The sequence below is a fragment of the Myotis nattereri genome (genome assembly GCF_964212035.1).
Source record: "Myotis nattereri genome assembly, chromosome: 3".
NCBI classification, from domain to species: domain Eukaryota; kingdom Metazoa; phylum Chordata; class Mammalia; order Chiroptera; family Vespertilionidae; genus Myotis; species Myotis nattereri.
The window spans coordinates 200,265,849-200,290,378 of NC_138077.1; the positions used below are offsets into that span (position 1 = coordinate 200,265,849).

Below are 24,530 nucleotides of genomic sequence, written 5' to 3' on the forward strand. Positions count from 1 at the left end.
AAAGGGAGGAGGCGAGAGGACGTGTGGTTATCTCAGTTTTGCAAGTGATGCAGGCCTCCGCTTCAAAACCAGACTCCTTACTCATGTCCCCATTAACATTCCAGGGCCTCCATATGCCTTGCTCTTTCTTTATTCCTGGTGCCTTCCTCTGCCCCAAAGCATTTCTCTTACTTTTTTTGTTTTTTGTGCCCCTGACTATTTCATTTAATCTTTTTTAAAAGAAAATTTTGTTATTGTTGACACTATTACAGATGTCCCCATCCTCCCCCTTGCCCTCCTCTGCCTTGCTACTATTCATTCTTTTAAAAAATATATATTTTTTAATTAATTTCAGAGAGCAAGGGAGAGAATCAATGATGAGAGAGAATCATAGATAGGCTGCCTCCTGCACGCCCCCCACTGGGAGTCGAGCTCACAACCCAGACATATGCCCTGACCAGAAATGGAACCTGGGACCCTTCAGTCCACAGGCCAACCATCTATCCACCGAACCAAACCAACTAGGGCTACTACTCATTCTTTAGGCTCCAACATAGATGTCACTTTGTTCAGGGATCTCTTTGCCTCCACCCATTCACTTACCCAACAGCTTCTCACACGTTCTTATATACCCTGCACTTCTCCAGGGGAGTATTTGCCCCACTTTATTATATTTGTTTATTTGTCATTCACTCCCACTGGCTACTAGAATGTAATCTCCATGAGGCCAGGGACTATGTCTGTCTTGTTTATTGTTTGCCCAGCACATATCACAAAGCTTGGACTAGAGTAATTGCTTATTAAATTTTTGTTGAATGAACAAATGAATGACTTGCCACCAGTCCATGGTTAATAGTGGCTAAAATCAGAAGCCAGGTTTTCTTTCTCAGTCCAAGAATTCTTTTTACAATCTTCTGAGCCTAAGCTAATGCCCACCCCTAACTGTACTGTCAGCACATGTCCCCACTTAATTCCCTAGAATCTTAGCTTGTTTATCTGGAAGGAATGTTAGAGCTCATCTGACTTAACCCTTTCATTTTATAGATAAGAAAACTAAGACCCACAGCAGTTAAGTGGTTTGCCCAAGGCCATACAGCAAATTGTGGCAGTTTTTTCTGACTTCTAGATTGATGCTTTCCCACTGAGGTCACCTCAGAGCTCGGGGACTCCCCGGGCTTTGTCTTGGGGGTGGAGTGAGAGTCAATAATTTTATCCAAGTCCCTGCTTTCAGGCTCTCTAGCACTCAAAAGTCCAGACACCAAGAGACTATTCTGAGACATCTCCCAGGTAAAGTTTCAGGCAGAGTTGGATGGAGGCGTGTGTGCGCTTGGTGGGGGAGGATGCAGACATGAAAACCATGCTGTGCAGCTTGGCCCCTCTGTTGTGGGGTCCCTCGAGGCTCCCACTGTGACAACACCACTCCCTCTGCCCCTGAAGCTGACCTTTGGGGCCAGAGATCAATAACCTGGGCTTTGGCTTCAATCCCCTTCAGCCCTCCAGTGACTATAGGCTGCTCAGAAGAGCTAGCAGGACTCAGGGTCATTAAGCAACTGTCACTCTTCCTCAGCCACACTTGGGGCACTGGTGGGGGAGGGGCCAGGCATGGAAACCACTATAGGGGCACACAGGTGTGGCGGATTTTGCCCTCCCCACCAGAGGGGGATCGACCTCTATGTCTCCTTGGGCCCCGCTTCCTCTTCTTGCTCAGGATTTCCTCTTGACCTTTCTGTCCCCTCCTACATCCTTAGCACTGAGCCCCCACTCCCCTCACTGAACACCCACCCTCCTCTCCGAGCCTCCCTCCTCGCTGCTGTACCCCTCCCTACCTCACTGAAACTCTACATTTCTCTTATCCCAATCTTCTTCTATGAGCCTCCCCCCCATCCCCACCCCCCCACACCCCGCCACCACCACCAGCTTGTGCTGTATAATCTGGAGATATTGTACACTTTTTCAGTCAAGGCAGTAGACAGGAATTCCTCATTTACCATTTTCTATATAACTTCCAAGTAACTTCTCCTCCCCATGTCCCGCCCCTCCTCCCCAAGCCCCGTAAGAACAAATCTACTGGCCATAATATCAGCAAAATCCTGTTTCAGAAACACACTCACCCCCATCCCCACCCCACAACTTCTCAGCAATTTTCCAGGCTCTCTGCCCACCATTTCTTCCCCACATCCACACATCCACCCCGATGCCCCAGCCAATCAATTCTGATTGATTGATTAGGGAGGAGGAGGAAAGAGAATCAGTGAAAGAATCTAGGCCTGTTCTTAGTCAAAGCTAAAGGTCCAGGAGGGAGGGATATTCATTGTGGGGAGGATCAGGGGATGCCCACTATGGAGCTGAGGGTGAGGCGGTCAGTGTCGGGGAGGGTGGATACAGTGGCTCTGAAGGTTGGAAGGACAGTTGTAGTGGGGCTGGTAGAAGTGAGAAGGCATAAATCAGGAGGAGTTTAGCATTAGGTTTGGGTCTCCAAGACTACCCACAGGTAGGAAATTTACCACCCCATTCATTACTCCTCCCAGCTCAGAGGAGTCCTGGGTCCTCCCCTGTCCAGCAGGGGGCGCTCTGTCCCCGCATTCCCTTCTCCTCACCCATCAGGCCCAAGTTTCTTTGTTCATTCATTTGAAAATACTGCTTGAGTACCACTGTGTACTAGGCACCGTGCACCAGACACTGTGGCACAGACTGCAGAAATACCAGCGTGGATGAGACAGACAGACAGACAGACAGACAAGGTCCCAGACTTTGTGGTGCTTTCCAGGTAGTGAATAGTAAATAATTATAGTGGTTTAATTCAAGGGAAAGGGGATCAGACAAAGCCCTCCTGAGAAACGTAAAGTGGGACTTAACAGGTGCCTAAGTCTTGACCGGGTGATGACGTGGAAAAGAGGTGTGTAGGGGCTGTGTTTCAGGCAGAGGAAACAACATGCAAAAACAGGCAGGAAGGATGAGGGCCCTTCAGAAGGAAGGCAAAGAGCCTGACTGTATCTGATTCAGCTTTGGTCAGAGGTTTAACCCTTTCTATTGTGGAGCGCACACGGCTGGAGCCTTCACATTTTTCTCCAAGGTTTAACTTTCTTGATAATTGCTTTTTTTTTTTTTTTTTTTTTGAGAAGGGAAGGAGAACCAGCAGGTCTTTGGGATCTTTCTAGAGTAAGCCAAACAACTTGGGAGAGAGAATTCCTGTTCACCCCCTTCCTAAACTCAACATTGTTTTGTACAGAAGGCGTGGAACAGAAGATTTAGTTTAAGCTCTCATGCCTCTCCCAAGGATATGGGGGGAGCCAAGTCCTATGCTTATACGTTTTGATAAAATGTGCCAAAATGAGATATTTTAATCACAGTTTAAAATTCAAAATTCCAGCAGCTGGTCTGTTAAAAAGTAGTATAGAGGTGTGCCAGGCAATTAATGAATACAAATATGTTTTATGATGTTTGTGGTATTTTTTCAGCTTTTAAAATTTGTGATTTATTACGATGTCTTTTCTCGTTCTTAATAACCATTCACTTGGGTTCCACATTTTATATTTATAACCATGTATTCCTTTTCTTTTTCTTAAATTTTATGTATTGATTGATTTGAGAGAGAAACACCAATTTGCTGTTCCACTTATTTATACATTTATTGGCTGATTCTTGTATGTGCCTTGACAGGGGATCAAACCCACACCTTGGTGCAGCTGGCATGATGCTCCAATCAGCTGAGCTACCCAGCCAGGGTTTATGTTCCTTTTTTTTTTTTAAAGAGGACCTCCTCAATTCTAAAAGCTCCAGGCCCAATAAGACCTGGGTCTGCCCAAGTGGGATTCCAGAGCCCTGTGCACTGGCTTCAGGCCTTAACCTGCTGGTGGTCCCTTCCTCTCTCTTTGATCCGTCTCTCCTACCCTGGTGGGTGGCGATGGGTGATGGAGATGCAAGGGGATAAGGAGCCCTGTAGTTCCCGTGGAGAAGCATGTTGAGAACTACAGAAACTTGGACTGTGCCTCCTCAGCTCCTCCTGCGTTTGTGCCCAGAAGAGGAGCCACCTGGAACTATCCAGGGTATTTGGGCTGAAGTAAGAGTCTGTGTGGGTGCTGCGGCCATCAGCTCATTCCTTCAATGCTGACCCATCCCGCAGCAACAAAGGGCCTTGGCGGCTCTGGTGTCTACTTCACAAGTGTGTTACTCCTGAGTCAGAAGCATCTCCAGGGAGTGCTGCAAACAAGGGGAGGAGGTGCACTTGACTGGCCTAAGTGTTCTGAGGTGTGGGGTGGAGGTGGGTGAGGAGGATTTGAATGATGTAATTTCTTAGCATAGATCATCTGACAGAGGGTGCATCCCTGTCAGGTGCTGGGTAATACTGAGCCCTCAGACCCACATGGAAAAGCTTTGGACCCGAAGCTGGGAGGCCTTGTGATCTTGCACTGGGCTACATTTTATAAAAGACCCCCCCACTCCTTCACGCAGCCTCTGGGGGTTTCCTGGAAACAGGGTGGTGGTGAGAGTGGCCACAGACTCCCCTCAGGGGTTATTTTGGAAGGTAACACCTTCCCTCCGCTTACCACAGCCTCCTCCGAGAGCCTCCCCACCTCCTAGCACCCACAGCTGCTGACAGCTGGCAGAGGGAAACTACAAGGCCAGAAGTTGAGCTAGTCTGATCAGGAGAAGCCAGCGGTGGAGAGAGGTGGGGAGCGAGGCCCCTGCGTGGAACACCCACGTGGGCACAAGGTGGGGGCTCCAGGCCAGGAGGCTTGGATGCCACAAAAGCAGCCACATCGCCCTAGGATCCTCTGCCCAGGAGCCTGTTTCTAAGGGGGACTGAATGAGGGGTGTCCGAGATGCGTAGGAGCACCTCTTCCTTGCACCCATTTTAAGTCATAGAAACCAAGGAAGTGACTTGAAGAAGCTCCCAGAGGAAGTTAATGACAGAATTGGGCTAAAACCCAGATCTCCCAGCTCTACCCTGTCTTCCCACAATCCCAACTTTCCCTTTCCAGAAATCCTGGTATCCAGAACTTTCCCAAATGTTTCCTGAGACTTCATGGAATATTCTAGAAACACAATTTTTGTTGTTGTTATTGTTGTGTGTGTGTGTGTGTGTGTATTTAATATTTTTATTGATTTCAGAGAGGAAAGGAGAGCGAGAGAGAGATGAGAGAATCATCTATACGCTGCCTCCTGCACGCCCCCAACTGAGGATCGAGCCCACAACCCAGGCATGTACCCTGACCAGAATCTAACTATGATCTCTTGGTTCATAGATCGAGGCTCAACTGAGCTGGCAGGGATAGAAACATAATTTCTAATAACATTTATTGGAAATATACATGTATAACAAAAACTAAATACATTTCTAAGATTGGTCTTGTTATGACATAATTATTGTCTTTAATAAATGGTATGCTGTCCCAAATGTTGTGCACGCCCCAACTGTAATGGCTGAAATCCACCACCACCTTCTCTTTGAGGCCGCACTTCCCATGAGTTACTCCCAGGCAGTGACTGAGCAGGAAGGACAGGAATGCAGGCCATCCCAGGAGGTGAGGGAGTCCTCTGGGGGGCAGTTTTGGATAGAGGAATTCCTGTTGGCTCTGCTGAAACTTTCTTAGAATTGCAGTCTAAGACTTTTCCTGCCCAACCCCCATTCCTTCCTCTGTTCTCCGTGAGGTGTCACCTACACCATGATCTGACGGCATTCCTAGCTTCCTCTGGCTCCTTGTCCACTTTCCCCTCCCAGGTATTTTCCCCATAAACCCCTCCCACATCTAATCCCCTGGTAGCATTTGCTTCTCAGAGGACCTGAACTAACACATCAAGAATTCCTACAAGAGCCAGTGTGGTTCAGTCAGTGTTTGAGCGTCAACCTATGAACCAAGAGGTCACAGTTCGATTCCCAGTCTTGGGCATATGCCTGGGTTTCAGGCTTGATCACCAGTGTGGGGACTGTGGAGGCAGCAGATGAATAATTCTCTCTCATCGTTGATGTTTCTATCTCTCCCTCCCTCTTCCTTCCTCTCTGAAATCAATAAAAATACATTTTTTAAAAAAGAATTCCTATAAGAGATTAACCAATGAGCTTATATGCACAGCCCATGGACAGATAATAGTATGGGGAAGGCCAGGGAGAGGATGGAAGTGGGGTGGAGGGGGACAATGGAGGAAGGGGGGGAAAGGGACATCTGTAATAATTTCAACAATAAAAATAAATTTTTAAAAAAGAATTCCTACAAGGTTCATGAACTATTCTTCAATGCATAAATGCATTGTTTTATTTCAGTAGACATTCTTCAATTTCATATTAATGAATTCATCAACCACATATTGAGTTGACTTAAGATATTTGATAATTTTACTATGTTTTACAACTTGTCTTATTATTTCAGCATGTGATACTCAATGCTTATTGTCTATTCAAAAAAAGAATCAATTTTTTTTTAAGAATCAATTTTTGATCACTTCTTATAACAGTTAACTTGTGACATCTCTGTTATTTTGTGAGAGGCTGGCTACCTCCTTTAATCTAGAGGGGATGACCTTCTGGTAGGATTTTGCTAATATATTCTTATTTTATAAGTGGTCCATAGGAAATGAGTTTGAAAAGGGCTGGTCTGGCTCAATGGTTGAGCATGGATCTATGAACCAGGAGGTCAAAGTTCGATTCCTGGTCAGGGCACATGCCCAGGTTGGGGGCTCGATCCCCAGTAGGGGGCGTGCAGGAGGCAGCTGATCAATGATTCTCTCTCATCATTGATGTCTCTATCTTTCTCTCCCTCTCCTTTCCTCTCTGAAATCAATTAAATGAAAAGAAAAAAAAAAAAAAAAGGCTGGCCTGAACCCATCTTAAACATGCGTACCTTCTCAGCTCCTGAATCTGCTTAAGACAATGGGCTTTAGGCAGCTCCTCTGGCTGAGGGCCAGCAGAGTTTGGTATTGTCAGAATCCACAGGGAACAAGTCTTCCAGAATTTGTGCTTGCCCACCCTGACCAGAGAGGAGACCCTCAGTGTTGTAAGCCATTTCATGTTGACCCCTTTGGTCTCCTTTGATGTGATGATATTGTTGGATGTCTGGGGGTTTTGATCAAGATGAGAATATTTTCAAGTTAAAAGACTTTTGCTATGAACGGTGTCTCAAATTTCTCTTGTACACTTTTCAAGGTGTTTTCACAAATGGCTCAATTAGCTCTTAAAACGTCCCTGTGATTCTTAGAGCACAAGCTCTGGAGTTAGGCCTGGGTTTAAATTCTAGCTCCTTATGTGACCCTGGGCAAGCCATTTAAAATCTCTGAGCCTTATTTCCTTTCCTGGGAAATAGAGATGCTACTTCCTCTGGAAGGATGCGGGGAGATCCTGTGCATTTTATTTTTTTTTTAATTTTTATTTTTTTAAAATATATTATTGATTTTCTACAGAGAGGAAGGGAGAGGGACAGAGAGCTAGAAACATCGATGAGAGAGAAACATCGACCAGCTGCCTCCTGCACACTTCCCACTGGGGATGTGCCTGCAACCTAGGTACATGCCCTTGACCGGAATCGAACCTGGGACCCTTGAGTCCACAGGCTGATGCTCTATCCACTGAGCCAAACCGGTTAGGGCAATCCTGTGCATTTTAATGGTGAGCTGAGCAAAAGCTGCATCAGACGAGGTCTCCGAGGCTAAGTCAGGGGGTTTGGGGAGCCACTGAAGCATTTTGAGTGGTTGGCGACATGGTGAAATTTCCTTCCCTGCCATGGTCCAGACAGAAGAAACCTCCTGTTTTGTGTTCTGTGCTCCCTCAACACTTTAATTCTCTTTAAAAAAAAATGTTTTTCTTGATTTTTAGAGAGAGAGAGAGAGGAAGGAAGAGGGAGAGAGAAAGAAATATCAATGATCAAGAACCATCAATCACCTGCCTCCTGAACACCCCCTACTGGGAAGTGAGCCCATAACCCAGGCGTGTGCCCTGACCAGGAATCGAACCAGTGATCTCTCAGTGCATGAGATGATGCTCAACCAACTGAACCAGGGCAACACTTTGTCTCTTAAAGGTCTTCACCATTATCCCTTATTGGGTCTTTTCTGCTTAGACTGGGAGATTTCAGGGGGCCAGAGCAGATGTAGAGTCTACTGAGGTTCAGATACTATGGGTTAGTATTATAGCTAATGCTGCTATGCACATTCATGTACAAGTTTTTGTATGAACATGTTTTCAATTTTATATATATACTAGAGGCCTGTTGCACGAAAAGATTCATGTAATAGGCCTTCCCTTCCCCTGGCTGCCGGCACTGGTTTTCCTCCGGCACCCGGGACCCAGGCCTTCGCTCCGGCCAGAGCCACCTTCAGTCTTTGCTCCGCCGCTTTGCGCCTATGTATGCAAATTAACCGCCATCTTTGTTGGTGGTAATTTGCATATCTCGCTGATTAGCCAATGGGAGGCATAGAGAAGGTACAGTCAATTGCCATGTTTGTCTATTATTAGATAGGGTGTGTGTGTATGTAGAATTGTGGGGTCATATGGTAACTCTCTATTTAACTTTTTAAAAAATATATATTTTATTGATTTTTTACAGAGAGGAAAGGAGAGGGATAGAGAGTTAGAAACATCCACGAGAGAGAAACATCCATCAGCTGCCTCCTGCACACCCCCTACTGGGGATGTGCCCGCAACCAAGGTACATGCCCTTGACCGGAATCGAACCTGGGACTCTTCAGTCCACAGGCCGATGCTCTAGCCACTGAGCCAAACTAGTCAGGGCTCTATTTAACTTTTTGAAACTGTCAAACTTTTCCAAAGTGGCTGCATCATTTTGCATTCCCAACAGCAGTGTGTAAGGGTTCCAATTTCTGCACATTGGCACCAACACTTGTATTTTATTATACCTTAAAAATATTATAACCATCCTAGTGGGTGTGAAATGGTAATTCATTGTGGTTTTGATTTGCATTTCCCTAATGACTTACTTATGTGGAATATTTTTTATGTGCCATTTGTATATTTTCTTTGGAGAAATGTCTGTTCATATACTTTGCATGTTGTTGTTTTTTCTTTTTTTAAAAAATAACTTCAATAGACCTTTTAGGAATTGGTAGATGGAATAATTTTTAAGTGTTAAACATTTATTATTACTACTATTATTATTATTTTAAAATATATTTTATTGTTTTTTACCGAGAGGAAGGGAGAGGGATAGAGATTTAGAAACATCAATGGGAGAGAAACATCGATCAGCTGCCTCCTGCACACTCCCTACTGGGAATGTGCCTGCAACCAAGGTACATGCCCTTGACCGGAATCGAACCTGGGACCCTTCAGTCCGCAGGCCGACGCTCTATCCACTGAGCCAAACCAGCTAGGGCTTAAACATTTATTATAAATAGAATGTATGTATATAATTACAGAGTATAGAACACTAAAATAAAAAGTAAAATGAAAAAGTAGAAATAGTTTTCCCTTTTTTAATCTCCAGCCTTACTCCTACAAGTAACCACTATTAACAGCTTCATATATATCCTTCTAGGATTTCTCTTTTTTTTTTTTTTTTTTTTTTTAAATATATTTTATTGATTTTTTACAGAGAGGAAGGGAGAGGGATAGAGAGTTAGAAGCATCGATGAGAGAGAAACATCGATCAGCTGCCTCCTGCACACCCCCTACTGGGGATGTGCCTGCAACCCAGGTACATGCCCTTGACCGGAATCGAACCTGGGACCTTTGAGTCCGCAGGCCGAGGCTTTACCCACTGAGCCAAACCGGCTACAGCTGGATTTCTCTTTTTTTAAAAAAAAATTTTTTTTTTTATTGATTTCAGAGAGGAAGGGAGAGAGAGAGAGAGGAAACATCAATGAGGAGAATCACTGATTGGCTGCCTCCTGCACACCTCCTACTGGGGATCAAGCCTGCAACCTGGACATGTGCCCTGACTGGGAATCGAAGCCTGATCTCCTGGTTCATAGGTCAATGCTCAGCCACTGAGCCATGCCGGCTGGGCTAGGATTTCTCTTTTTTATTAAAGTGTAGTTGACAAAAATTAGTTTCAAGTATACAACATAGTTATTCTACTACTTTGCTTGTTTTTATTTGTTCTTTATTATTGAGTTGTAAGAGTTGTTTATATATTCTGGATACAAGTTATTTGTGAGATATATGATTTGGCAATATTTTCTCCCATTCTGTAGGCCATCTTCTCACTAAAAAAAAATCATTGCCAAAACCAGTTTGGCTCAGTGGATAGAGCGTCGGCCTGTGGACTGGAGGGTCCCAGGTTCGATTCCGGTCAGGGGCATGTGCCTTGGTTGCGGGCACATCCCTGGTGGGAGATGTGCAGGAGGCAGCTGATCGATGTTTCTCTCTCATCGATGTTTCTAACTCTCTAATCTCTCTCCTTGCCTCTCTGTAAAAAACTCAATAAAATATATATATATAAAAAAAATCATTGAGGTGAAATTCACATAACATAAAGCCAGCCATTTAAAGTGAACAATTCCTTGGGGTGGTAAACACAGAATACAATATACAGATGATGGATTGTAGAATTGTATACCTGAAATCTGTATAATTTTATTACCCAATGTCACCCAATAAATTCAATAAGTAAAATAAAGCGAACAATTCACTGGCATTTAATACATGCATAATGTTGTGCAACCACTACCTATATCTAATTCCAAACATTTCCATATCTTTTCTAATCCGGGTGCCTTTTTAAAAAATATGTTTCTTACCTAATTGCCCTGGCTAGAATCTCCAGGCAATGTTGAATAGAAGTGGTGGGAGTGGATGTCCTGGTTCTGTTCATGATCTGAGAGTGAAAGCCACAAAGCTTTCACCATTAAGTACAACGTTGGTGGTGGTGGTGTGCTTTTTGTAGTTAGGAGTATTCTAGCTCCAGTGGATTTGAATCCCAGCTATGTGACCTCTTGCCAGGATGGGGAAACTTCCTGTCCCTAGTTGGGTAAGTGTTTTTATTAGGAAAGGGTGTCAAGTGCACTTTCTGCATCTATTGAGATGATCATGTGGTTTTGGCCCTCTATCCTATTCACATAGTGTATTACATTAATTGATTTTTGGATGTTAAGCCACTTCTGGTATGAATCCCGTTTAGTCATGGTGCATAATCCTTCTTTTGTTGTGGATTTTCTCCTCCATATTCCTAAGGGCTATTAGTCTTGTTTTCTTATGATGTTTTTGGTTTTGGTATCAGGGCAATACTGGCCTCAGAGAATGAGCTGGGAAGTGTTCCCTTCTCTTCCGTTTTTTGGGAAGAATTTGTAAAGAATGATGATTAATTCTTTGAATGTTAGGTAGACTCCATTTGAGTCGTACCTTTTGGAGACAGGTGAAAACATGGAAAGTCCCGGGCTGCTGGGACCTTAGGCAGAGGCAGTGGAATCTGGGACACAGATCTGTCCTGATTGGTGGGCACGTTATTTTAAAACATTTGAACCAACTTGGAAAATATATAGATATTTCACATAAAAATCCTGATTTAAAAATTCTCTAGAAAAGTCAGAATCTGGCAACACTGGCTCCTAATTATGCTGAGTCATGGTGAATGGCCCCTGGTCCCTCATTTGCCTCCGTCCCCTTCCTCCCGTGTGAATCCTGACACCAAGGCTGAGTGTCCTGTACCATCTGTACCGTATTCACTCCTGGACCAATTGATGTTCACGGCATGGCCACTGTACGTGCTGGAGTTGATGCTACCTGGTTACCTTTACCGAGTGTTTGTTTGCTCATCTATAAAACGGGGACCTCGCCCAAGCTGGTTTGGCTCCTTGGATAGAGCATCGGCCTGCGGACTGAAGGGTCGCGGGTTTGATTCCGGTCAAGGCCACATGCCTGGGTTGTAGGCTCCATCCCCAGTAGGAGGCGTGCAGGAGGCAACCAATCAATGATTCTCTCTCATCATTGATGTTTTATCTCTCTCTCCCTCTCCCTTTTTCTCTGAAATCAATAAAAATATATTTTAAACACACACACACACACACACAAAACAACAACAAAAACGGGGACATGAATAATTCTTACCATGGAAGATTTTGAGAATGATTAGATAATTGTAAAGACATTTGGCATATAGGAGGCACTCAATAAATCTACCCTTTGCTTTTTTCCTGGCTGTATAATATTCTATTTCATGGCCATACATAATGTGTAGCATTCCTCTAATGGTGGACATATATGTGGACTTCAAAGGTTCCCTCTTTCACACAAGGCTGGAAAGAGCATCCATGTACATGGTATGCAGTGTTGCATGGTAGGTAAGAGTATTTTAGCTCCAGTGGATTTGAATCCCAGCTACTGTGACCTCTTTTTACCTCCTCTCTTCTTAGAATGGTAGAGATGAGAGGATGGATGGGATGACCTCAGAATTCATTTGAAGAAATATCTGCAAATTTTTCCACAGGACTGGAAAGTCAAGGTGGGTGCAGGGGAAGTTGCAAGAGTCTTGAGGCCCCTTCTGCAAATGTGAGAGCTGACTCACCCTATCTCAGGATCTCTCCACCCTAGGGTGTGAAGCCAAAGCCAACTCATTGCATCTGATAGACTGGCAGCTGGGGACATGAGCTAAGTGGGTGTCAGGCAGAGGGAGGGAGGTGTCAACCACAGAGTAAAGTGAGGTGAGAGCACTGTGGACTGGGCTGAGCTCCCCACCCTCAGCCCTGCCCTTAGAGTCCACACACAGACCCTTAACCCTCTGGACCAATGATGGACCCAGACCCCCTCCTGGACTCCTTCTCTGGTGCCCTTCAGAAATATCCATGCAACAAAGCTCCGTGACCCACACACGAAGCTGGCGGGTAGCACAGCTGGCTGGCCTCAAGACTGGCATGGTAGTGGCTACAGATTGGAGAGTTTTTGAGGTTTTCAAAAAGGAAGTAAGGCTTCTGCCTGTAGTCTTATTCCTTCTCTTAATTACTTGACCAAGCCAGCCTGACACCTTGGCTATATCTTGCTTCCTGAACCCCCACCCAAAAATAATACGCCCTGATGCTTGTACATCACTTCCTATTTCAGCAACATCCAGCAAGCCTTCTGATAACTGGATGTAAGTTCCAAGGCCTGGGTCATGTTCCTATGGGCAATATTCCCAACAACTAGTCCAATGCCAGATGCATAGTTGGCAATCAAGAAATGTGTGAATGGCCCCAGCCACTTTTGCTCAGTGGTTAGAGCATCAGCCCTTAGACTGAAGGATCCTGGGTTCAATTCTGGTCAAGGGCACGTACCTCAGTTGCAGGCTTGATCCCTGGCCCTGTTCAGGGCATGTGGGAGGCAACCAATTGATGTGTCCCTCTCACATCGATGTTTCTCTCTCTGTGTCTCTCCCCTTCCCTTCCACTCTCTCTAAAAGTCAACAAGAAAAAATATCCTTGGGTGAGGATTACCAAAAATATATATAAATAAATAAAAGAAAGAAATATGTGAATGAACAAGTGAGTGAATGAATGACAGGCCCTTGAAGTGCTTGCAGGGTGCCGGATGCTAATTCCACTTGTTCGTTTCCCCAGTCCTTAACTTGGGTCTCGTCCATCTTGATTTTCCTGGGGGTCCTTTGGCTCCCAAAGGGAATCCAGACTCGACTATACCACAGTTGTGGCCCTTTTTACTTCTTCATCGGTACCCCTCCAGCAACTCTTCCCTGAGCTCTCCTTCCCCTCCGGGGATATCATAGCCCCAACTTAGGTTATGTGACTTTGAGTCCATCACTTTCCTTCTCAGAGTGTCAGTTTTCTTGTGTGTAAAGCGGGGCTAATTGCATCCATTTTGCAGGGTCATTGTGCTGACTGAGGTAAACAAAGCATGTCGAAGTGCTTGGCAGGGTTCCTGGCACGTGGAGAGGGTGGAGCGCTTAGAGCAGTTATTATTGTGGTGTGGAGACTGGGGAAGACTGCATTGGATGAGACCAATGGTCTCCAAACAGGCGTTAATGAACAAAGCAATAAAACGGAACGTAGCCCTAACCGGTTTTGCTCAGTGGATAGAGCGTCAGCCTGCGGACTCAAGGGTCCCAGGTTCGATTCCGGTCAAGGGCATGTACCTGGGTTGCGGGCACATCCCCAGTGGGGAGTGTGCAGGAGGCAGCTGATCAATGTTTCTCTCTCATTGATGTTTCGAACTCTCTATCCCTCTCCCTTCCTCTCTGTAAAAAAATCAATAAAATATATATTAAAAAACAACAACACCGGAACGTAGTTCTTCTCTAAAAGTGTGTGCTGCCCAGATTCTGGTCTCCCAAAGTGAGCCAGAAAGAGCCATCACAATTTAAACACTTTTAGAAAGTTGACTTGCAGACACTCGCCTACCTAGGCAAAGACTGATGTCCAATATTAACAATATAACCCACATTGGTCAAGTGCTTGCTATGGACCAGAGCTCGATGTGAATGATCTTGAGGAATCTTCAAAAGGACCCTGTGAGGCAAAAACTATTATTATCCCCATTTGACAGATGAGAAAAGAAGGACAGAGAAGTTAAATGACTTGCCATAAGGTCACAGAGCTAGGGTTAAATCCAGCAGAGCTAATATTCTTAACCACTCTGCATATTATCTCTGAATGGAGGTCCTTTCCAGTCCTGTGTGGAGCAGAGAAAAATTGGAGTCCACCAATAGAAGAATGCTATCTATTATGTCCATTCCTGCAGAAGAGTACTACATAGTCAAGAAAAAGCAGGAGGCAGCCCTAGCTGGTTTGGCTAAGCGGATAGAGCATTGGCTTGCAGACTGAAGGGTTCCAGACTCAATTCTGGTCAAGGGCACATGCCTGGTTGCAGGCTTGATCCCCAGGAGGGGGTGTATAGGAGTCAGCCTATCAATGATTTTTCTTTCATTATTGATGTTTCTATCTCTCTCTTCCTCTCCCTTCCTCTCTGAAATAAATTATATATATAAAAACCAGGAGGCAGATGTCTGTGTTCTGGCATGAAATTATGGCCATGGTAGATTGTTGGATAGGAAAAGCTGAAGAACAATATGCATCGCATAATTCTTTTTTATCTAAAGCAAAATTTAAAAGTCCATCTGCCTGTTCATAGGTTCATAGACAAATGTCTGGAAGAATAAACACAAAACAATTCCTTTGACCACTGGGAAATTGTGGAGGGGAGCTTCCATTTTTTAAAATCTCTATTTGTTTTATATATTCATGACTCACAAGCATGCATTTTTCTGTGTTCTTGAATTACCTCTTGGGGCATCCACACTCTATCCAGATTAGAGAAAGGATTTCCAGGAGAGGGAGATCAGAGATGGGACAGGAGCGGGAAGACGTGTGTTGCCTCCTGCCCTCTCCTCTGTGAGATCAGATTCCCGCTGTCTTCTCTGTCTCACCCAGGATCCTTCTGCTGCCTGCTCTCGTCTCTGCCTGTTCCTGTCCCTGCTGTCACCTGTCTTCCCTGTCATCCTCACTGTCTTCTCTGTCTCACCCAGGATCCTTCTGCTGCCTGCTCTCGTCTCTGCCTGTTCCTGTCCCTGCTGTCACCTGTCTTCCCTGTCATCCTCACTGTCTTCTCTGTTTCAGTTGGGCCCCGTCCCCGGAAGGACCTCAGCTCCAGCCTCTGAGCCCTCTCTGTCCCTCGCTTGCTCAGGGTTCTCTGAGAACCAGATAGCAACCCCCTCCCCCTCCTCACCCTCAGACACTGACATTACTGTGGCCCAGTTCACAGTGGCCCCAAAACCACTTTCTTTTTCTTTATTTTTTTTTAAAAGCTCATGGCTTTCTTTCTTTCTTTTTTTTTTTTTTTAATATATTTTATTGGTTTTTTTACAGAGAAGAAGGGAGAGGGATAGAGAGTTAGAAACATCGATGAGAAAGAAACATCGATCAGCTGCCTCCTGCACGCCCCCTACTGGGGATGTGCCTGCAACCAAGGTACATGCCCTTGACCAGAATCGAACCTGGGACCTTTCAGTCCACAGGCCAACGCTCTATCCACTGAGCCAAACCAGTTCGGCCCCAAAACCACTTTCAATGAATGACAAACACATGCATTTGGGCGGAGTACATCTCTATGCCCGTCATTTTATTATTCAGTCTACGGAGAGCGTTTGCTGCACATAAAGCACCTCTGACCCCTTGTAATAACTTGGTGTCCCTGAGGGGGCACTCAGCCACCAACTGAGAACCACTGACTGAGAGCTGAAACGTGACCTGAAAACAGGAAGGGACGCTCAATACGTCCCTAACGTGTTTCCAAAACAGAAACAAAACAAACGAACAACCATCACGGTGTCCTATAGAGTGGCCACGTGTAGATAAAGGCTGGTGGGCACCCCCCAGCACACACTTGTCAGATCTCACAGGCCCTAGACTGCCTGCCTGCCCCCTTCTTCCTATTTGTGGCAAATAAATAGGAAGTCAAATGTAGCACCTTCCCATCAGCTCTTGCAGCCACTGGGGCTTCAGCCACAGGCAGCGGCTGCCCCAGCCGCCAGCCCTCCCCCCTTCCCCAGCCAGAGGGGACCCAGAGCCAGGTGAAGAGCCTCAAGCAGGAGGCCCTCCGTTGGGGTGTTTGCTCTGAGGCCTGGGCAGGGCTGGAAGGAGTTGGGGAGGAGGGAAGGAGTCTGTGTTTTGGTGGGCGCTGGGGTGCCCAGGAGCACGTGGGGTAAAGAGGGAAGGGTAGTTCCTGCGGGAAGGGAAGGGCCTTGGGACATGTGTTGAGCTCAGGTGGCCCCGTGCTTTGCGACCTTCAGTGAAAGATGGCAGAGAAGCGAGGAGATGACTGAGCAGACAGCTGAGCTCAGGGCATCTTCCTGGCAGCCACGCTCTTAGACAGACCCTGGTGAGAGAGCTGAGGGGGCAGTCTGGGTGGCAGGGCTTCGGGACCTCCTTAGCGCCCAGAAGAGCTGTGTGGATGAGCGGATGCAGGGGCTCTGCTTGGTGGAGTTTCCCTTGGCGGGGAGCCTGTGGTGAGTAGTCATGGAGTCATGAGTCCCTCCCAGCATGGAGGAGAGGGGCTTCCCAGTGCCCTGTGGCCCCAAGGAGTCTGGACTATTCCCTCAGATCTCTGAGCTCACTTGTGAATAACCTTCATGAAGACCCTCCTCTCTCCTCTCTTCCTCACTCCTCACCTCTGATTGGCTAGTCTCCACTCGAGCCTCTTCCCGCACCTACCAGGAGCACATCATTGGCTTCTAAATGTCAGCACTGAGAGAGTCCTTACACATCAAATAGTCCAACCCGCCCATTTTGCAGATAGGGAAACTGAGGCCGGGAGGGCAGTGACTGGCTCAAGGTCACATGATGGTTTAATGGGAGAGCCAGCCCTGGAAGCCATGCCATTTGGAGGACCTTTACTGCTCACCTGTGACTGACTTGTCTTCCCAGCAGGTAGTGGTGGCATGAAGGGGGGACCTGCTCCAGAATTGGGTTGTTGCCACAAGACCGAGCCCCTGAGGAGTACAGGGAGTTCCCTGTCCCCCAGCCTGGACTTCCAGTCCTGCCAAGACGACCAGGTGAGGTGGAATCACAGCCCTGCTTATGGAGGGAGGGGACGTTAGGAGGAAGTGGGGGAAATCTGGAGGGACCTGAGTTCCCATTGTCCCCTGGTTCTGAGCACCCCTGCCCCAGTGCATCATGGGGATGGGCCCTTGAGGTGCCAGACACCCTCTCCTGTGCCCTGGGGGCCAGACTCTCCTGTGAGCCATGAGAAAGGGGCAGGGCCACTGGAGGCTTGGTTGTATGATTGTGGCCTTGGCCTTAGGACCCATCTTGTGGGGTTTGCCATCTTCTTTGTTGTTAATCCTCACCGAGGACATTTTCCACTGATTTTTAGAGAGAGTGGGAGGGAGGGGGAAAGACAGAGAGAGAGAAACATCAATGTGAGAGAGACACATTGATTGGTTGTTTCCCACACTCATCCCAACTGGGGCTGGGGATCGAGCCTGCAACCGAGGTACATGCCCTTTATTGGAATTGAACCCGAGACCTTTCAGTCTGTAGGCCGATGCTCTAACCTCTGAGCCAAACAGGCCAGGGAGGGTTTACAGTCTTGATGAGGATTTTCTTCAAGTTGTCCTTGGCTCCATTCAAAACAGAGTAGATGGTCTGAGACATGGTGGGACCAGGGTGGTTAGGAAGGGAGGTGGGAAGAATGCTAGGTAAGGGGCTCTAGGGGCAGCGGGAAGGTGATCCTGGGTAGACATGAAAGTCCCCGGGGAAAGGACTCTCTGAGTGAGGGAAAGGGAAGCCATTTGACTGACAGATATGGTGAGGGTGAGTGGCTCTTAGCTTCTCCTCCTGCTTTGGAAACCAAACTAGGGGTGGGATCATCCCAGGGACCCAGGAGTCACAGCCCCCAGCCCCTTGCCCCCTGCCCTCCAGGTCTTCCCAGCCTGCAGGCCGCTCCAGACACAGTGGACATCCATGGCCCATCCTGTGCCAGTTGGCTGTGCCCCCTGCCACTGACACCAGCCAGGCCTGCCCTGTTGGCCTGCCCCCGGAGCCTGGATCTCTACCTATTTCCCTGCAGCCGGCACCCCAGGGCATAGCCCCACAGGGCCTCAGAGAGGACTCCCAGAACACGAGTAAGTCCAGGCGCCAGGGCTGCACTTGGTGGAGGCTGAGGTGGGGGCGCTGTTAGGCTTCAGGGGGGAGGGGGAGGGGACCCAGTGCCACTGGTACGGACAGAGCCTCAGGCACCCTTGACGAGCACACTTTGGCCTGGAGCCCTGACCTAGGGGTGCCGGGGGCTCTCGAGGTGGTGACCCCTGAGCCAGAGGAGGTGGGCAGTGGGATCTGGTGTAGGCTGTAGGATGGCACCTGCCCGCCTCTTTGAGCCAGAGGGGTCTTTATCATGAGTGAGGGGCACTGACTGGGAGTTGGGGTGGAGTCCGGTGCTGCTCTTTTAGTGCAAAGACCTTGGGAACATCAATGAGGCCAGTTTCTTCTTCCATAAAAGTCAGCTCTCACTATCCCTATGTTCTAGGCTTGTTGCATTTTAATACGCCATTCCCTTAGGCCAGGGGTCCTCAAACTTTTTAAACAGGGGGCCAGTTCACTGTCCCTCAGACCGTTGGAGGGCCGGACTATAGTTTAAAAAAAAACTAGTCAGCTGTTAAGCAATAGGCAGGGGCGGCAAAAACACCCGGCGGGTCGGATGAATGTTTTCGGCGGGCCGCATGTGGCCCGCGGGCCGTAGTTTGAGGACCCCTGCCTTAGGCCACTGTGACCTCCCAGAGGGCAGGGACTGTGTGGTTGTGCACTTTATCCCTTACCCCCACCCCCTGTAAGAGCACGGAGCAAAATAGCTCAGTATAAAGCTGGTTGAGTGAATGAATGAGAATTCAAGCAGACTATATATATATATATATACACACACTAGAGGCCCAGTGCACGAAATTCATGCACAGGGTGTGTGTGTGTGTGTGTGTGTGTGTGTGTGTTCCTCAGCCGGCCTGCACCCGCTCACAATTCTGGACCGCTGGCTCCTAACCACTCTGCCTGCCTGCCTGCCTGATTGTCCCTAACCACTCGCCTGCCTGCCTGATTGCCCCCCTAACCACCCCTGCCTCGACCCCCGCCATGGCGGCTTTGTCCAGGAGGATGTCCGGAATGACGTCTGGAAGGTCATTCGGCTGCCCGATCTAATTAGCATATTACGCTTTTATTATATATATATATAGTTTTTACTTCATATCACTCCTGATTAGCTCCTACCTCACTGTCTGTTGTATCTCAGTCCCCTTGCAAAGCTCTTCTCTACTTACCTCCTAAATATTCACCTGTTCCGGAACTCAGTCCAGAGCCCTCTTCCCTTCCCTTCTCTCCCTCCTCCTCCCCTCCTCTCCTCTCCCCTCCTCTTTCCCTCTGCTCTCCTGTTCTCTTTAGCGTGGCACTGTGTGCTAGGACCTCCTGCGATGATGGAAATGTTCTATGCCCGTGCTGTCTAATATCATACCTCATACCTACTGAGCTTTTTTAATGTGGCTAGTGCCACCGAGGAGCTGAAATTTTTATTGTATTTATTTTAATTAATTTCAGTGTGGACACATCTCAGGTGTCCATTTTGGGCACAGCAGACCTAGTGTCATCCTCAGGTGATATCATCTGGGCCCCAGGCACCCAAATTTATATCTCCAGCTCAGACCTCGCCTTGACACTCCAACCGCCCACTGGACTGCTCCACGTGGTGTCTAACAGGCTTCTTCAGTGGTTTCCTGTCCCTAGAATTGTTCTGCACTGCACCAATACTGGCCGCTTTTCTTGGCAAGTGTGATTGCAGACAGGAAAGTCCAGCGAGAGGAAAGGTCTTGTCCAGTCGCCAACCCCAGGGGGCAGGCTAGATGGGAGCAGCACTTTGGCCCAGCCTGTGGGGCCCTGACTGGCTTCCCTTTCCTTCTCAGAGCGCCAGTCACCAGGGCCACATGCCAGCTCCACTGATGACGACAAATTCACAGCCACGTCCCATCTGAGCAGGGATAAGATGGGAAGCCAGCAGGAACGAGCTGATGAGGAGGCCCCCTGCCCGTCCTTCTCTCCCCACAACAGCTCTTCCCCAAACCCCTGGCAGAATGGAAAGTGCTCCAGCTCCTTGGCTTTCTGCTCCTGCCCCCCACCCATACCCATCTCCAAAGAACTCCCATTCCTCCTTCACCCCCTCTGCCCTGCATATCCACTTCTCCTGCCCCCACCTTATCTGTTCACCTATGGAGGCCCTTCTGTCCAATGCCACCCTTTCTTCATGTTGCCCCAAGATACCTCCTACCCCACCAGGGCTCTGCCCAGTGTGCTGATGAGTGTCAGTGAGCCTGGGCACCACAGCTCCTGGGGGGAGACCCTGCGTCCCTACCCAGGGTCCTCTCAAGCCTCTGTTCAAATCCCACTGTCCCAGGCCTCGATTCCAGGCCCTGGAGCTGCCAGGACCTACTCCCCAGCACCGGAGCATGCTGGCAGGGCGGCTCCAGCAAAGCGGGCCCCACTGGGCTCCCAAGCAGCCCTGCCTTACCCGCTGAAGAAAGAGAATGGCAAAATCCTGTACGAATGCAACGTGTGCAGCAAGAGCTTCGGGCAGCTCTCCAACCTCAAGGTACCGTCCTCCTGGGCTCCAATGCCCTCCCCCAATCCCCAGCATCCCAGCATCTTTTAATTTAATGGTGAATTTAGACCTTGATCACGGTCTCTCTCTCAGCATCTAGTGCAAAGTCCTTTCCTGAAAAGCCATTCTTTCTAGATTCCCAGTTATATCTCCTCGTGTTTGTTTGTTTGAAGTTCAGTGGGCGAAGGAGTAGGTCTCAGTGAGACCCATAGAACTGAGGACCAGCCTTTGTCAAGTGGAATCTCACAAACCAGCGCCCAGTACCGTTGGCGTCCACCAGGGGGCGACCATGGGCACACCTCCATGTCAGCAAAGATGAGCGCTATGCATAAGTTGGCATTGCTGAAGTTGAGGAAAGGTTATGATTATTGAGGGAGATGCCTTCTTGATCCTCAGGCATGAGTTCCCAAACTTTAATGAGCTTCAAACTACCAAAAGAGCTAGTAAACATGCAGATTCCTAGGCCCCAGCCCAGGGATTCTAATTCAGATGGTCATCGTGGGGCCTGAGAATCTACATTTTTAATGTTTTAATGTACTTCCGGATGCTGCTGATGCTGCTGGTCTGTGGACCACACTTTGAGAAGCACTGCTCAGGAGATACATTACCCCTTACCTGGCCTTCTGACCACTGCCACCTCCCTCCCTCAGGGCAACAGAGAGGGGGTACCTGGGGGATGGAAGAGAGGCCCTGAGGGGGGAGTGACAGAGAGGCAAGGGGCTTGAGAGGCCTTGATGCCAGAATGAGTTCCTGTGGAGATGTGGGTAGAGGTTCAGAGAGGACCCCAGGCCCTGCTGGGCTCTGGGCAGTTGGCAGCTTTCCTCCCATACCTGGCTCAGGTCCATCTGCGCGTACACAGCGGGGAGCGGCCGTTTCAGTGTGCCCTGTGCCAGAAAAGCTTCACCCAGCTCGCCCACCTGCAGAAGCACCGCCTGGTGCACACTGGGGAGCGGCCCCACAAGTGCCTGGTGAGACCCTTCTCCCCCCTGCACTCCTGCAGGCAAGTGAGGAAGGAGTTCCAGACCCCTGGGGGAGGGCCCTGTGGCCTCCATTCCCAATCCTCCTGAGATGAGGGCGGGGCAGGGAGGGAAGGGGAGGAGCATGAAAATGACCCCTCTGAGCCCCGAAGGGCCAGGAAGTAATATTGGAGGTCAGTCCTGGGGTCTGGGGTGGGGAATAGAGGTGTAAGTCTGTGCGGGGAGGATAGTAAAGGTGGGGGTGGATACCTATTACCTTCTTTCCAGTGCTGCTGGAGAAGTTAATGGCAGAATGTGTACAAAGCACACAAACACTGCATATAAATATCATCAGCCCCAGGTTGGCTCTCTCCCTCTTTGAGCCTCCACAGTCCCACTTGGGAGCTCAGAAGGGCAGGGACTCTTGCCCTGTTTGACACAAACAGAAAGGAAGCAGCACAGTGGCTGTGAGTCTGAGCCACGTGGGTTCAAATCCTTGCTCGGCCTCCAACTTGCTGTGGGGCCTGTGGCCAGTGGTCCGCTCCTCTGAGCCGCTGCTTTCTCACTGTCGTATAGGGGCTGCACTAGTACTTAGTCATGCTTCCTCAGGGTCCTGGGGAAGACTACGTGAGACCAATTCCTAGCATGTGGCTGCTCCCAGGAAATGTTCATTATACCCACGAAGCGGCGGCCCCACTCGTAAAGGTCGCATGTGATTATCTCGTTCAGTCTATCATACCGATGAAGTTAAGTATTAACAGTCACATGTTACCAATAAGGTGGACAAGGCTCAGAGAGCGGAAGTCACCCATACAAGGCCATGCAGGGAATTAAAGAACCAGGATACCAACCAGGTCTGCCTGGCTCCAATGTGCCAGACACTGTGGGTCCCAGGGTGGAATCCTGGGGTGGTGTGTGTGTGTGCTGGGGGGAGGGGGGGCAGCTTCAGAGTCTGTATTACAGGGAAGCGGGGAGGGAGTGGGGAAGGGGAGCAGAGATCCTGAGCCAGCTGGGGGGGCACAACTGATGCCAGTGCTCATTCCCTTCAGACGTGCCACAAGCGCTTCAGCAGCTCCAGCAACCTCAAGACGCACCTGCGCCTGCACTCAGGGGCCCGGCCCTTCCAGTGCAGTGTCTGCCCGAGTTGCTTCTCCCAGAACGTTCACCTGCAGCTGCACCATCGGCTGCACGCTCCACTGCCCTGCAGCCTGGCTCATACCCACCTACCTCTGGCATCTCTCACCTGCCTTGCCGGGTGGCACCAAGGGGCACTAGATCTTGTGATGGTGCCATCAGAGAGGCAGGTGGGCCAGGAAGCTGACAAGATTAAGGTGTCCTCAGCATCTCCGGGAAAGCAAGGGCAGCCAGCCTGAGCAGGGGTGTCAGGACTGCTCTGGGAGGGGCAGGGGCAGAGCGATTAAAGGATTTTCTCTATAACCAGCTGAGGCCTCTTGAGCTTCCACAGTGGAGGGGAAAGCCGCCGTGTATTTGCCAGACTTCACAACTCACCTGCAGCAGGTCAAGACAGGCAGGAAGAGCCTGTGCTGCCCACACATGGAGTGGGTGCCTGCAGTCACTACCTGAGGCTTGGGTTTGGGTTCTGCTCCCTCTTGGGACCAGGTCCTTCATCTCGGCTCACCGATGGACAGTCCAGCCTTCCAGGCCTCTGCAAGGTGCAGACTGTGCTGCCAAGAAGGGGCAAGTTGCTCTCTCATCTGTCCAGATGTCTGTCTGCTGTTTCCCATCGCCTCTTGTCTTAGTTCTTAGGAGGCCACGGTGCCCCTCAACTGGTTACTCCCTGCCATGCATGGCCTGTACATGCCAAGATTGAGCCCCCTGTGTGGGTAGATGGGCAGGAACACAGGATGTCAGTGTCCACCATGACCCAGAAGCATGATGTCCCATGTGCTAGGACCAGTCACCACAGAGGGCAAAGGGCTAAGGAGTGCTGGGCTCAGGGAAGGGGTAGAGGCCCTGCAAGGACTATAGGCAGAGAAGAACCGGCAAAGAGAGCCTGGGGAACTGGGACCCTCCTGCTGGCCTTTCTCTCTGCAGTCCTAGAGGATCCCCTCAGAGGGGCAAGGTGTCCCCTACCCGCACTCGAGAGTTACAGAGGCAGCAGCAGGTGGGAAGGCAGCAGCTGGGAGGCAGCAGGTCCAGGCTATCTCACAGCAAACAGTGGCTGTAATTAAACAACAATAGCTGGACATCTGCCAGCAGGGCGCCATTCCCAACCATGTGGGTTTCAGAGCGGTTTCCCCAGGGGTCCTGGTGGAGATTATGGCTGTGTCCATCTCCAGGACAGAGAACCGGAGAGCCCACCACTGCTGACAAGGGCAGGGTCGGCTTCAGCCCCCACCGGTAATCAAGGTCCCGGTTCCAAGCCCACCCAGTCACCGCTTTGGCCCCCCGCCAGGTGACAACCACGGGTAAGGCCCCGCCCAGTCGACGAGACCACGCCCATTCCAGCACACGGCCCCGCCCCTGCGTTCTAGCCCCTCCTTCGTGGGGGAGGGAAAGACCCTGCGCTCAGCCCCGCCCCCCGGCCCCAGCTCACCCCGATGCCTATTTCCCCGCCCTCCTCGTGTAGA

The 24,530-nt window shown here is 49.0% G+C and overlaps 1 protein-coding gene across 1 annotated transcript; it reads left to right on the top strand.

Moving 5' to 3' along the window:
- Window positions 1-17,288: 17,288 nt before the first annotated feature.
- On the top strand, window positions 17,289-23,523 carry ZNF683 (zinc finger protein 683; the record flags this gene model as incomplete). Its single annotated transcript, XM_081086101.1, is given in 9 exon segments — window positions 17,289-17,402; window positions 18,271-18,289; window positions 18,292-18,377; window positions 18,419-18,473; window positions 20,292-20,974; window positions 21,823-21,951; window positions 22,989-23,283; window positions 23,286-23,318; window positions 23,405-23,523. Coding segments are annotated over 9 exon segments (1,533 nt in total).
- Between the last annotated feature and the right edge of the window lie 1,007 nt (window positions 23,524-24,530).